The sequence below is a fragment of the Sander lucioperca genome, chromosome 5 (genome assembly GCF_008315115.2).
Source record: "Sander lucioperca isolate FBNREF2018 chromosome 5, SLUC_FBN_1.2, whole genome shotgun sequence".
Taxonomy (NCBI): domain Eukaryota; kingdom Metazoa; phylum Chordata; class Actinopteri; order Perciformes; family Percidae; genus Sander; species Sander lucioperca.
In genome coordinates, this window is record NC_050177.1 from 34,612,761 (window position 1) to 34,626,136 (window position 13,376).

Sequence of the window (13,376 nt, forward strand, 5' to 3'; positions counted from 1 at the left end):
AAACATTGATTAAAGAAAAGTTTCCCAAAAAGTTGTTTCACTACAACAATACCTTAAATACTGTGTACACAGTGTTTGTACTTGTAGTTTAGTGATAAGATGCTGGCACATCACTGCCTGTTGTTATTGATAAATACCTGTTTCATTATAAATGAGCTTGTAGGTTAATTCTTGACCTTGGAAATACAGTTTGACTAAAAAAATATAAACTCAAGGTCCACTTACTAGATTTCGTCCTGAACTTTTAGCTAAAGCCCTTTCTTTTAACACATGTGATGTGGCTGACCACATCACATGTGTTAAAAGATCCGGAGGAAATCTAGTAAATGGAATCCACATACAGTAGCTACCATACACTATCAAAATGTCCTTGTTTTTCAATGCACATCTTTCATTCGGTTTCATTCCTTCATCTGTTACCCAATCTGATCTCACAGCATTTGAGCTTCAGAATGGTGAACTCACCACATTGACTCATCACTGAACACCACCACTCATAATGTGCTATCATAGTTGCTGTGAATAGTTTCATAGAGTTAAAATCAGGTTGGCTTTTGGAATCTCAAATATTTTTGGCAATTGCCAATACATCTGTTAGATAACCATAGGTGGTTCCACCTCCTGTTCCATAAAAACACTGATTGTGTTGCTGGAACAGCAGCCTTATCACTGTTCTTTTGCATAACGTACCCGCCCCACATGCCCACATTCGCAGTTTACAGAATGGGTCACGGTCAGACAAATCAGCTGACAGATTGGTTCAGGAGTCTTCTTTAGTAACACTGGTGGTTGTGAAATGAAACCTGGGGGGTTATGGTGGTTGTTTAGAGTGTTATACCCAACTGTCTGTGAACAGTGTGTAGGTAACGACCATATTCCATTATATAAGAGGATTTCACAAGTGAATGATTCTACTACTTACACAACTTTTACATGTTAGATGATGTTGGTCCACTGTGGTGGGCATAGAGCAGCAAACACACAAATTGTATCTTAATGTTGATAAGCTTACCTCTGTGAGAGAGAGAGAGAGAGAGAGAGAGAGAGAGAGAGAGAGAGAGAGAGAGAGAGAGAGAGAGAGAGAGAGAGAGAGAGAGAGAGAGAGAGAGAGAGAGAGAGAGAGAGAGAGAGAGAGAGAGAGAGAGAGAGAGAGAGAGAGAGAGAGAGAGAGAGAGAGAGAGAGAGAGAGAGAGAGAGAGAGAGAGAGAGAGAGAGAGATCCTCTTAGTCTCACATCGGATTAGACTTTTTCACTACCACCAGGGAATAGGACATTCACTGCCTCAATTTACACTATTTAACTCAGGATTATTACTATAATGTGCTAAATATGAGCTTTAATCAAGTGAGGCTGATAAGCAGTTTTGTGGAGTGTTGGCTAATAAATCATAAATTAAATTTTGACTCTGCATCTTGTGAGTGCAAATCGAGGAAACTAGTAATTAATGTGCTTCATTAGGCAGCAGGAAGCACCTGAATAAGATCAATAGGCCAGCCTTAAGGCAGTTATCCAGGAAAACAACAGGCAAGAACATGCATCTTAATGAGCAGAATTGCTAAAAGGTGCCCTGCGGAGTTTCCTTGTAAACAAACAAAAGTTGTTTTCATTCAGTCATTGTCATTTCTTAATCTCTCCTCTTCTTTAGCTAAGGGGACACTGAGAGAAGACACACTGAGGGTTTTCCTCCAGCAGATTGCTGCTGCCATGCGCATCCTCAACAGCAAAGGAATCATCCACCGTGACCTGAAACCACAGAACATCCTGCTGTCGTATGTGGGTCGCAAGAAGTCCAACATCAGTGGCATCCGCATCAAAATAGGTGACAGAATTTGATGGAAAAAGTCCTTTATTGGACTAAAACGTTTTACATACTGTGTGTACTTAGTGTTTTGTAGTGACCCATATGTAGTGTATTACCCAAGTTTTTTCAAAATGTTACTGTGTCACAGGGCTGAAATAAAAACAATGTAGAGCATCTGTTGAATCCAAATTTACAGTAACAATATATTTGTATACAGTATATATAACAGCTTCTTAAAAGTCATGCTGCCTTTAGTTGGTCCAACCTTCGAATTCAGAAGCCAAATAATATGACGTTTAATCAGAAGCAGAATGAGAGACAAAATGTGCCCTGGGTACAGAAGAGATCATCTTATTTTCCAAACATTTTGTGTACATAACCTTGACTGTCAAACAAGTAGATACTACGCTATCCACACTTTCCTCCAATTTTGGCAACTAGAATATCGTAATTAATGCATTCCTGACAACACTGATGGCATTTTCCATCACTGCTTTAGCTCTGTTTTGAGTGCAAGTCAAGACAGTTATATGTTCCCAGTGTTCTCCAGAGTCAAACAACAGTGGTTTGTGTTACTGGTAATAAAAACACACATGTACTGACTGGTTTGTTTCATGCTTCTGTTCTGCAGCTGACTTTGGCTTTGCACGGTACCTCCAGAGCAACATGATGGCAGCCACGCTATGTGGGTCACCCATGTACATGGTCAGTTTGTTTAACTGTGTATGTTTTGTGTGTCTAGAATTGCAGCTGAGGTCAGTCATTTTAAAATGACTTGTCAGCTTTCTCTGCTGTGTGTTGCATAACTCTCCCTGCTCTTGATCTTTACTTGTGGCCTTTCCTCCCTCAGGCCCCAGAGGTCATCATGTCCCAGAACTATGATGCCAAGGCCGACCTGTGGAGCATAGGGACTGTCATTTACCAGTGTCTGGTCGGCAAGCCACCATTCCAGGTTAATATTGTGCACACAAAAAAACAGTAACAGATGTGTGTTTTGTTGATGTGTTTGCATCTAATTTCTACATTCATATTTTGAAGGCCAATAGTCCCCAAGACCTGAGGATGTTCTATGAGAAGAACAAGAATCTACAACCTATGTAAGCCACAGAACCTCTTGTTTTTTTGCTTTAAGTTTACAGTGTGTGGTTTGGGCTGTCCCAGATGAAAGGTGACAATTGTGGAAATAAATTGTGGTAAAATCTTTAAGACCGGTGCAGAGGGATAATACCATAACATTTCTCTGCTTGCATTTGTTCCTTTTTAGCCATGGTAGTAATGACAATGCTAATTTTTGAGTTGGTGAAATACAGTATTTCAGTCTGGACCAAAGTGGTGGCTCTAATGATCCATAGGGTCGTGGATGGCAATGTTAAAACCAGACTGAAATACTGTATCTCACCAACTCAAAAATTAGCATTGTCATTATGAGCATATTAACATGAGGTTAGCATTTAGCTCAAAGCTCCTCTGTGCCTTAGTACAGCCTCACAGAGTCACTAGCATAGCTGTAGGCTCCTAGTCCTCTTCCTATTTACACTGGAGGGCTACAATTCACCAGGCATTCATACTGTAGCATCATCTGACAGGCCTCAAAATTACAGTCGTACAGTCCGATACAGATTGCGAGCAAGACTTTACTAGCTCCATCTCGCACATGTTCCATGGGACATGCAACAAACTTGTAAGATTGTTTGTTTGCACAGTCTATAGGCCCCACAAGAGACAAGGTATTAATGTCCCCATGCTCTCATTACCCAGCATCCCAAGGGAGACATCCCAACAACTTGGTGACCTTCTGCTTGGTCTGCTGCAGAGGAACCAGAAAGACAGGATGGACTTTGGTCAGTGGTACTAACATAATAGTAATGTCTTTAAACGTTAAATGATAAATGTATTGTTCAGGTTTGGTTTTCACATATTCTGAGATCTGTTTTGATGTTTTTTTAAAACCACTCTGATCTGTTCTGTCCCTCTAACCCCTCACTCTGCAGATGCGTTTTTCAGCCATCCTTTCCTGGAGCCGTCATCCACCATCAAAAAATGTAAGCACAAAGGTCACATTCCCAAGCAAAATAACTTATGGAACTATACCTTTTCACATCATCCAACTTGAAAACATGATTAATCCTATATGTATTTCCCACAGCGTGTCCAGTGCCGGTCCCCACCACCTCTAATGCAGTGACGGACAGTTCCTGTGGCAGTTCCCCATGCATCCGCTACAACTCCCCTCCTGTGAGTTTAATATTACTTTATACATCCTCATTCAAAGGGCATTGCACTTACAATTAGGCAAAGGTAATACAATATTAACCGTGCCTCCCTGTTGTGCTCCTATTGTGCCTGCTTGCTTCTTAGATTACAAACCATGCCTGAAAAGTAAAACATTGTGTGAAATAAACGAACCCTTCGTAAAATCATTTATACTTTTAATAGGCCAAATTACCTAGACTCATTTTACCCCTTTTACTTATGTTCTATTATTGTAAATCCTGCAAGTGAATGTGTTGAAGCTACTGCCACTAATAGGTCCACTGCTAGTTAAGGCAATCTCCTTGCACAGTGGCAGATCTCATCTGGCAGCAGCAGTGGGAATGCAGGGCAAGTTAATTTCCCAGGATGTCGGTGTTCTCTGTAACATGGTGATTATATTAGTTTGACAGCACTGCCCTGCCTGGAAGCCTTAATTGCATCATTCAGGAGGCATACTACAACTTAATCCCCTTTTCTCCTTTTCTCCTTTTCTCTCTCTCTCTCTCTCTCTCTCTCTCTCTCTCTCTGTGTCTGTCTGTCTGTGAACACAGTCTCTCCCAGACATGCAGACACTAGCAGAAGATGGTCTGTCATCCCCTCCGCTCGGTCCACCCAACTTCCTGCAGCTGTCCAAAGAGTCTGCAGGAAGCACCAGCAGTAAAAACTCATCCAGTGACACTGACGACTTTGTCCTGGTGCCTCACATCGCTACTGACAGCTGTAAGTGCCAACACACACACTGTACATTAGGGCTGGGTATGGGTACCCAACACCTTTTTAAGGTATCGGCCAAAATAACCCAGTACCAGTAGGGCTGGGCGATATGGCCTAAAAAAAATCCCAGATTGTTTCACACAAAAATCCGATTTAAAGTGCCCATATTATGAAAAAATCACTTTTTCTGGGATTTGGGGTGTTATTTTGTGTCTCTGGTGCTTCCACACACATACAAACTTTGAAAAAAATCCATCCATGCTGTTTAGAGTGAGATACGGTTTCTGAATGTGTCCTGCCTTCAGTCTCTGGGTGAGCTGTTCAAAATCGGCACGGCTTGTGACGTCACAAGCCGAAACGAGCAGGCTAACCGCAACCATTAGCTCGTAGCGGTAGCGTTAGCATGCTAACGCTAGCATGCTAACGCTAGCATGCTACCTTATTCTCAATAGCAAAGCACTGCTACAACACACACAAGTTCACCATAATCTACAAAAGAACTACTTACATGTGCGCCCTCATTTAGAAGTCTCCCAGCTAATCCTGACTTGTAACTGACCAAAGTTGTAGAAACAGCCTTTCTTTTACTGTCTATGGAGCTAGCTAGCTGACATGAGCTACATCTGAGCTACTGCACATGTGCAGTGCAATCAAAGATAGTACAGAAGAAGAAGAAAAGAGGTCTCACTCTGTAGCTAAAACAGAGACCAGCTGAAAAGAGGATCCGCAGCAGTGAGAGAGAGCGGTGCAGTACAATAAAAATATGGTGTTTTTTGAAAATTAAACCATGTAAACCTATTCTGGTACAACCTTAAAATACAATTATGAACCTGAAAATGAGCATAATATGGCTGCTTTAAGATTTAAACTGTAGTTGGTGGTTCAGTTCTCCGAGAATAGGTGACTGTCAGCCGGGTACAGAGCACCGCGAGAGTCATTTTGGCGGAGATTACGGTTAAGTAAGTAATGAAACGACTAGTTAAGAAAATAACTAATGTTAGTCCCTGTCGCTGCCATGTTGTTTGTGTATCTCTATGGCAAACGCGCGGGGGGAGGGCTGAGCCCGTTCGGAACTACGGGAGCCCAGGGGGGGAGCGTCGGCGGATGTTAAGGAGAAAACCGATTTTCATTTAAACAAATCAACGTTAACTACACATTTGAGTTAATCGATAAAATCAATTTATCGCCCAGCCCTACTACCAAGAAGTATCGAAACTTCTCCAGTCAAACGTTACCTGCATTCATTCTAGAACTAGAAAAAAATACAATTTGTATGGTTTTGCTCGCAGCCAATCACCACAAGCATTCTTCAATTTATTGTGCCAATTTTTTGCCTCACTACTGCAGCAGCTACAACCCATACAGTGAGTCTGTGGTGTGGTGAAGTCGAGCGGGGTGTATCTTTGATGACTGGTGGTGGCATTTTGTGCAACTGAATGCTTCCATTCACATGATAGCTATCGAATGAAGTAGGAATAAAAAGGGTATCAAGTGAAGTACTCTACTGGTATTGGTATCACTTTAAGGGTATAGGTACTGGTATTGTAATTATTTTCAAACTATACCCAGCCCTACTGTATACCACACACCCACTGCTGTATTTCCCCTAAATTTATTTGAAAGGGAGATCATCTCTTCGGCTTCCTTAACTTCTTTTGTGAAAAATGCAAAAATATTACCTGTAGGGTTGGGCAATATTGTAGACATTTTTCAACAGGATATTTTTTCATATCAGTTGATATCATTGTATACAGTATCACAACATCAATCAGTCACAGTTTGTTTTGCGTGTCTGACTTTATGTAATGCCTGCCAAGCTCCTTTAAGGTTGTTGTGACGGGTAAACTGTTGCTTTCCATCCCAAAAAGGTTTCCTACGAGGGAGTGCTTGGGCCTCCTATATAACGTATCAACTTTTGATACCAAAACAGTAGAGTGTGGTGTGTTTAGCCAGCTCAACCAACCCTTCTTGTGCCTATTTTGCTAGGTGGGCTGTCCAGTCTTAAAATACTTTGATATAATTGGTTGAAAATAGTATTGTTTCTGTAATTTGATTGGTTGTTGGTACATTGCCAAGTACAGCACACATGCTCAAACACACTCAGATGTTACCAAATCCACAGCCAGTAAATTAGACAGCTGCTCACCATTTCGTGCTGTAATTGTAGACATCACTTCACAAACAGTAGGTACACACACTTACCCTCTTGACTGGTAAAATGAACCCTCATATTCTGCACCTGCTGCAACACACACACACACACACACACACACACACACACACACACACACACACACACACACACACACACACACACACACACACACCTGCTAGTCCTCCACTCAATGAACAAAAGTTCAGAGCATTGGAAGTGTCAGCTGGCATACTGAGTGGCATTTAATGACCTAATCTCTGCTGTTTTATACATACATTAGTAAAGCCTGATGCCCCTTCATCATTCTTTTTTTTCCTTCTTTCTCTCTCCTCAGATGACCAGCCAATGGGAGTGGTTCGTCGGACGTCCAGTGACTTCCTCATGTGTGGAGGGTAAGTACAATACTATCAACCAGATAGGTTTGGATATTGTACAGAAATACAAATGTTTTGAAAACACCCGAGTCATCTCACACAAAGTACTTGACAAACAGCATGACTCATAGGGCTTAAAGGGTCATAGCCTCGTTTCCACCAAGCAGTCCGATTCAGTTTAGTTGGTAACACATTAGAACAGTTATTGTTGCATTTCCATTGTCAAAAGGTGTGGATGGTACCAATTGAACCGCTCCACTGTGTCCTGTTTTTTTGTTACCCCTCTGTTGAGGTACCTGCACGCTGATCCGATACTAAAAGGTGGAGCTAGAAACACTGCAGTCTGCGATTGGTGCAGATGTTTCTCTGCAACATTGGTGAAGAGGAAATAGAGCTGGATGGAGCAGTGAGGAATAAAAAGGTTTTCAGCTCATTTCTCAGCGCATGGCTGTCCACGGCTTCCATCGCACGTCCGAACAATGAATGCAGGAGGAAATGTAAAAATAACACGTTACTTGTGTATGTGGTGGACACAACTTTTACCATCTGTTAACAATTCCGCTTGCATTTTAGAGTACTGTCTGCAGTGGAAACCCAAAACAGATCTAGTGTTTAGGTACGTGTCCGTACGGGCGACGTATGGTTCTAAAGGTACTGTACTGTAACTGCCTGATGGAAACAGGGCTATAATAAACCCATTCTAAAAGCTACAAACAAAGAAATAGATTTTTAGTGAAATACGCTTATTATATACCCTTAAAAACGCTCACTTTCTTGCTGAGAGCTAGCCATTAATCTAAGCCTAGCATAAAGCGGCTAGTTTGGCTCTGTCCAAAGGTAACAAAACCTGCCTACCAACCCTCTAAAATAAATCCGTACAAGAAAGTATAAAAAGGTTGTGGATTTATGGCGGGTTATGCATCTTGTTGTCACCTTGCTGTGAGTAACAAAAAAAAAAAAGCTGATGTTGCTAACTTTGATTGTTTATTTGGTCATGGTCATTTAGTCAAAATGTCTTTTGTGGATGCTGCAGATGCGGTATTATTTTTGAAATGTAGCCCAGCGTCACTAAGGAATCAGACAGTTCATGGAGTATGAAGTAGATGTTGACATGAGTCAGAGTAAAAAATAGACTGACTATGCAATGGAAGTGTGAAATGATGCTGTGAGTCAGATTCCATTTCACACACATCCTTGAGATCATGTGTATGTGTGTAAGGTCACATCATCTATTCTTCACGTGTTTTTATGTCAACGAGGCCTCCTTTTCTATTTCTGTCCCTCTGACCGCTAGCAAAACACCCTCCTGTCAGCTTTACACCAGACACACACTAATTGTCCTTTCGTCATGAGTGAATTCTTCTGCCCACCTCCTAATCTGCATGATGAGGGAGTTTTGAATCAAACATTGAGCCATAACAATGTGGTGCAGTGCTAAATAAAACACCTGACACACCGGGGGCTGTGGGATAAGAATAGACTTGCGTACTCCCTAAATTTGCCTGCAATAACTAACTGTGTTATTATTGTGCCTCAGCTGTGTATTGAAAGATCAAAACATGCTCAAATGTACCACTCTCCAACGTGACAGAATTTACTGACTGACTCTTTTTCTTCTTTAAATCCAGTTAGTAAAATGTACTTATAATCACTATACCCAATACACAGTTCGACCTCTTGTCCAGCAGTTATTTCCTCCATTTTCTACCCTTTGTATGTTTTTGAACTTTCACTAGCTATATTTCATCAGGGAAGCCTTGTTTCTTAACCCTTGTGTTGTCTTCCTGTCGACCATGCAACTTTGTGTTTTTCTGGGTCGAAATTTTAACATTTTGTTGTTGTTTTTCTACACTTTTCGCAATGTTTTTGTCACTTTTTCCCCATTTTTTTTGTCACTTTTTTGCCGTTTTTTTAATTGTTTTTGTCAATTTTTAACAACTTTTTTTTCGCCTTTTTCGAGTTTTTTGTCACTTTTTTTCAGCGTTTAAAAAAACGTTTTTGTCGATTTCTTTTCCCTGCGTTTTTGTAGCTTTTTCCAACATTTGTCACTTTTTTCAACGTTCCTTTGTCATAGTTCTGATATAGAAAGTTTTTGTAAACGGGACAAATTTGACCCAAGGACAACAGGAGGGTTAATTCTCTGATTAGTGTTTTTCTTAAATTCAGGTTTAGATCTCACTAGCTACACGTTATCCCTGTAGCCTGGACAGCTTTGCTTCTAAATTGTGGATCATATTGGATATAGTTCCTAATTTAAGCTGAGAGTGAAGTTTAAGCTTTAAATACATATATTTTGCTCCCTGAAACTTGAAACCTGCTACTGTCTTTGTTATTGTTCTTTCACCCTCTCCCTTTGTTATTAACCTTCAGTCAGACTCTTCACACTTCTTCCATCTCCTTGCTTTCCTGTTTGCATGTGTAAACAGCCTAAAGCAAAATGGTTATCTTCCCTGCCCCCTTTGTTCTGTCTCATCCTCCTCTATTCATACTCCCTCCCTCTGCTCTCCTTTTAACGGCTTTCTCCATAGCAGTAACTCTCAACTGCTTACATAAATTAGTTAACCATTGACACGGGAAGAACCAATTTTTTCTTCATTACAGGAGTTGTCCCTTGCAGTTTAGTAACACCAGCCACACTCTCAAAGAGCTCCTAAATCACAGCCTTGTTCATCCTTTGCGCCCTGCGTGTCCTAAATTGATTGGAGTTGAGAAAGAAGGAGACCAGAGTGTGGGCTTGGGGAGATGAATGAAAGAGTAGGATGTCTGGAGAGCGATGATCATTGTAATTAAAGCAATTAGAAAAAGAAAGACAACGCAAGCAAATGGAAGCGATATCTGAGGAGAAACAGAAGTGACAAATTATTAAAAAAAAAAAAAAAAAAAAAGAAGAGGATCCCACCCCCCTCTCTTGGGCTGCTTGCTAAAATCCAGGTCAGTTGAGAGGCAACTGACTTTAAGATCCAGTCTTTTTCCCATTTCCACTCACTCTTGCCTTTTTAAAAAACAGCTGTTCACTGACCTACACATTCTCTTTCTCTCTTTTTAACAAGGATACAACAGCACACATGTCTCTCCATTTTAAGCCTTGGCTGGGATCAATAAAGCTTTTAGCAACCTGGCAAAAATTGAAAGCCTCCATTATGGGTTTCTGTATCAACCGTCTTCTCGAGCGGTGTTAAGTGTGTGGTGAAGGACAGCATGTGGTCAGGTTTATATCTCAGAATTGCAGGAATCCAACAAAGCAACTTCTCTCTGGTTCTTTGTCTGGACTAGTCTGCCTCACGTGTCCTCCTCCTCTCTTCCTTGTAGACCCTCCCTGGCTTTGCATAATTACATAATACTGGTTTCCAACTGGTGCCCCTCTGTAATGGCCATTTCTTCCACTCCTCTTTTTTTTGCATTCTATATGTAAGCAAAGGCCCCCTGTGGGTGCCTCTGTCAAGACCTTATGTTTGAGAACATTTTGTCTCTTCTAGAATAACAAAAGAATGCAAATGAGCTCTGCCTCTTTGCACTTCCCCTCCCGTGTCTGCTGAACACAGAGGACGTTCCTTGCACGTGCCATTGGTCGGCCCTGCCTCTAGCCCTGCCCCCAGTAGCAGGAGCTTAAGCTGATTGGTGCTGTCTTTGTGTTTACATAGAAGCCTGGCCCCTTTTTTTTTCACCAACTGACTGCCCTCATGATCAGCCAGGCTAAACTTAACTAACTCAACCTGCCTCCACACTGTAGTAAACAAAGAACACAGGGCTGTAGAAACCAAGTCCCTCCATTTTAGACTTGTCCTGCTTTATGTTCTACTTATTAAACAAGCAGTCACCTTTTGGAGATTTAAGTTATTATGGGTGTTGACACCACTCAAGATGTCCTGCAGATTTGGAAGCAGCAGCAGCAGCAGCAGCCTCGAGCGGCCTGGCTAACCGCCCTCGTCTCTCCATTCTTTCCCTTCAGGCAGCCGCAGCCCACCCCAGGACAGACCCCCATGGTGTCCCCACGGGCTGAGACCACCCCCATCCCTGTTCCGACCCAGATCCGCAACTACCAGCGCATCAAGCAGAACCTCTCCAGCAGCCCGACGACCACACTGTACACTTCTCCCAGGTAAGAGCTGCCTCTGCTGGGTCTGAGGGTGAAGGAAGTGCCCTTGATGCTGGATGGTTCTGACTTAACTCTGCATTATATATACCTTTTTAGTGATTAGTAATGAAATGCCTGGAAGGGGCACCTGTTTGTTGAGCTTAATTGGTGACTAATGTTTTACTTATTTTGGGAGTGAACTTTGTGGCTGGGTAATGAAACCCTAGGCTGTTATTTCATCAGCCATAAAGTTTGACTGGATTAACATCAGATACAGTCAGGGCCTGCTTATATTTGTGGCTTCCCAACCTGTTGCTGGGAGGGTTTGTTGGTGGTTTTATGTGAAGACAAAGCAGATGGGATGGCAGAGGAAGAAAGAAGGGTGGCATCTTGTTTCACAGGAAGATAAGTTCTGTTGTTCCTATTTACTGTTGTCTGAAAAGGAGAACACTAGGGATACTCTAGGCTTTAATCAGCTGTATTGTATGTAATATGTGTTTAATATTTAAAGGTTTTATTGGGTTGGTTTCTGTATTGGCTTGTGTTCATCTGGTGGTTTGCTTGCTTTGTCATTAGCCATTAAATTCCTCCTGTGGTGATTGTAGCTCTGAAAATAAGGATTTGCATAACGGTTCTGTAGTAGCAGCTTGTTTACCTGACCTCTGTGCAACCATGGTAGTTAGATCCTGGAGGACAGTTACTGTCCCTCTCACCCTTTCTTGTTCAGCTGTCCCACTCTTCAGCCATCCTACCTCTTCAGTCTGTTCATGGAGGATTATTATACTATATATTTAGAGCGCTGACAATCCGTCCCTTTTACCTATCAAAGACCCTTCTGTGTGTTAGTATTGTTATTCTCACTTTAGGGAGCAAGAATATGTCAGGTAGTACTCCTTAATATACTGTATGGATCTTAATTTTGCTCTGTTTTACAAATAACACCCTGTAATCAGATACTAAGATTGTGTGAAGTGGGGTATTTTGTGTTGAGCTCATTTAATGAGCTATTACTTAGCATTAAGAGCAAGATTACTAATAATAGTTGGCCTTTGTGCACCTGCAATATCTATAATTTGTTGATATAAGAAATCGAGCACAGTGTACCGGACACACGTAGGCGATGGCAGGTGTTCCTTATATTTTGAGAAAACTCCATAGGGCACTTTTTAATTAAATCTGTGCCTTCTACAGTTGTATTCAGGGCATTTGATTTGGGATTCACAATCCTTAGATTATGTATTGTGTATATTGTGTATCTCAGTAATTACATAAGGTCCTCACAAAATACTGCTACTTTGCAACACTCTGTACTTGTACCAAATACTTTGTGTCAGAGATTTGAGATGAGCAATCTGCACACATGCTTTGCTTCTGTGTGACTCAAATCTGCGTTGCAGTCTTGTACAGTACTTCCAGCAATTATCTTGGGTTGTCTCATCAGCCAAATAAGTTTTACTATTTACTATCAGGCCAAAATAAGCAAAAGGGAGAAGAAAGAAATCACCTGAAAGAGAGTAGTTGAGTAACTGAATTACTGTAGGGCTGCAACTAACTGTAATTTTCATAGTTGATTAATCTGCCGATTATTTTCTCGATTAATCGATTAGTTGTTTGGTCTATAAAATGTCAAAAAATGGTAAAAAAAATATTGATCTGTGTTTCCCAAAGCCCAAGATGACGTTCTCAAATGTTTTGTTTTGTCCACAACTCAAAATATTCAGTTTACCATCATAGAGATGTGCAGAAACTAGAAAGTATTCACATTTAGGAAGCTTAAGATACTTAAAAATTACTCAAACCAATTTATCCATTATCTAAATAGTTGGCAATTAATTTAATAGTTGACAACTAATCTATTAATCAGATAATCTTTGCAGCGCTAAGCAGCTCTTTGGATTAGTTCATTGTTGATTGAGACAGAGCATTTTCCTCATGGCTCTGAAAACTCAATGCATTTAACTTGCACTTGGGATAGTTTACATACATACTTAATGTTTTTTGTGA

At 41.1% G+C, this 13,376-nt stretch overlaps 1 protein-coding gene across 1 annotated transcript in view; it reads left to right on the forward strand.

Moving 5' to 3' along the window:
- ulk2 (unc-51 like autophagy activating kinase 2) overlaps positions 1-13,376 on the forward strand; it is a 40,670-nt gene that overhangs the window by 18,253 nt on the left and 9,041 nt on the right. The window contains exons 6-15 of the mRNA XM_036001282.1: positions 1,646-1,819; positions 2,433-2,506; positions 2,652-2,753; positions 2,840-2,898; positions 3,560-3,642; positions 3,793-3,843; positions 3,948-4,036; positions 4,606-4,774; positions 7,258-7,315; positions 11,247-11,396. Coding sequence (XP_035857175.1) covers positions 1,646-1,819; positions 2,433-2,506; positions 2,652-2,753; positions 2,840-2,898; positions 3,560-3,642; positions 3,793-3,843; positions 3,948-4,036; positions 4,606-4,774; positions 7,258-7,315; positions 11,247-11,396 — 1,009 coding nt within the window. The remainder of the gene's footprint in view (positions 1-1,645; positions 1,820-2,432; positions 2,507-2,651; positions 2,754-2,839; positions 2,899-3,559; positions 3,643-3,792; positions 3,844-3,947; positions 4,037-4,605; positions 4,775-7,257; positions 7,316-11,246; positions 11,397-13,376) is intronic.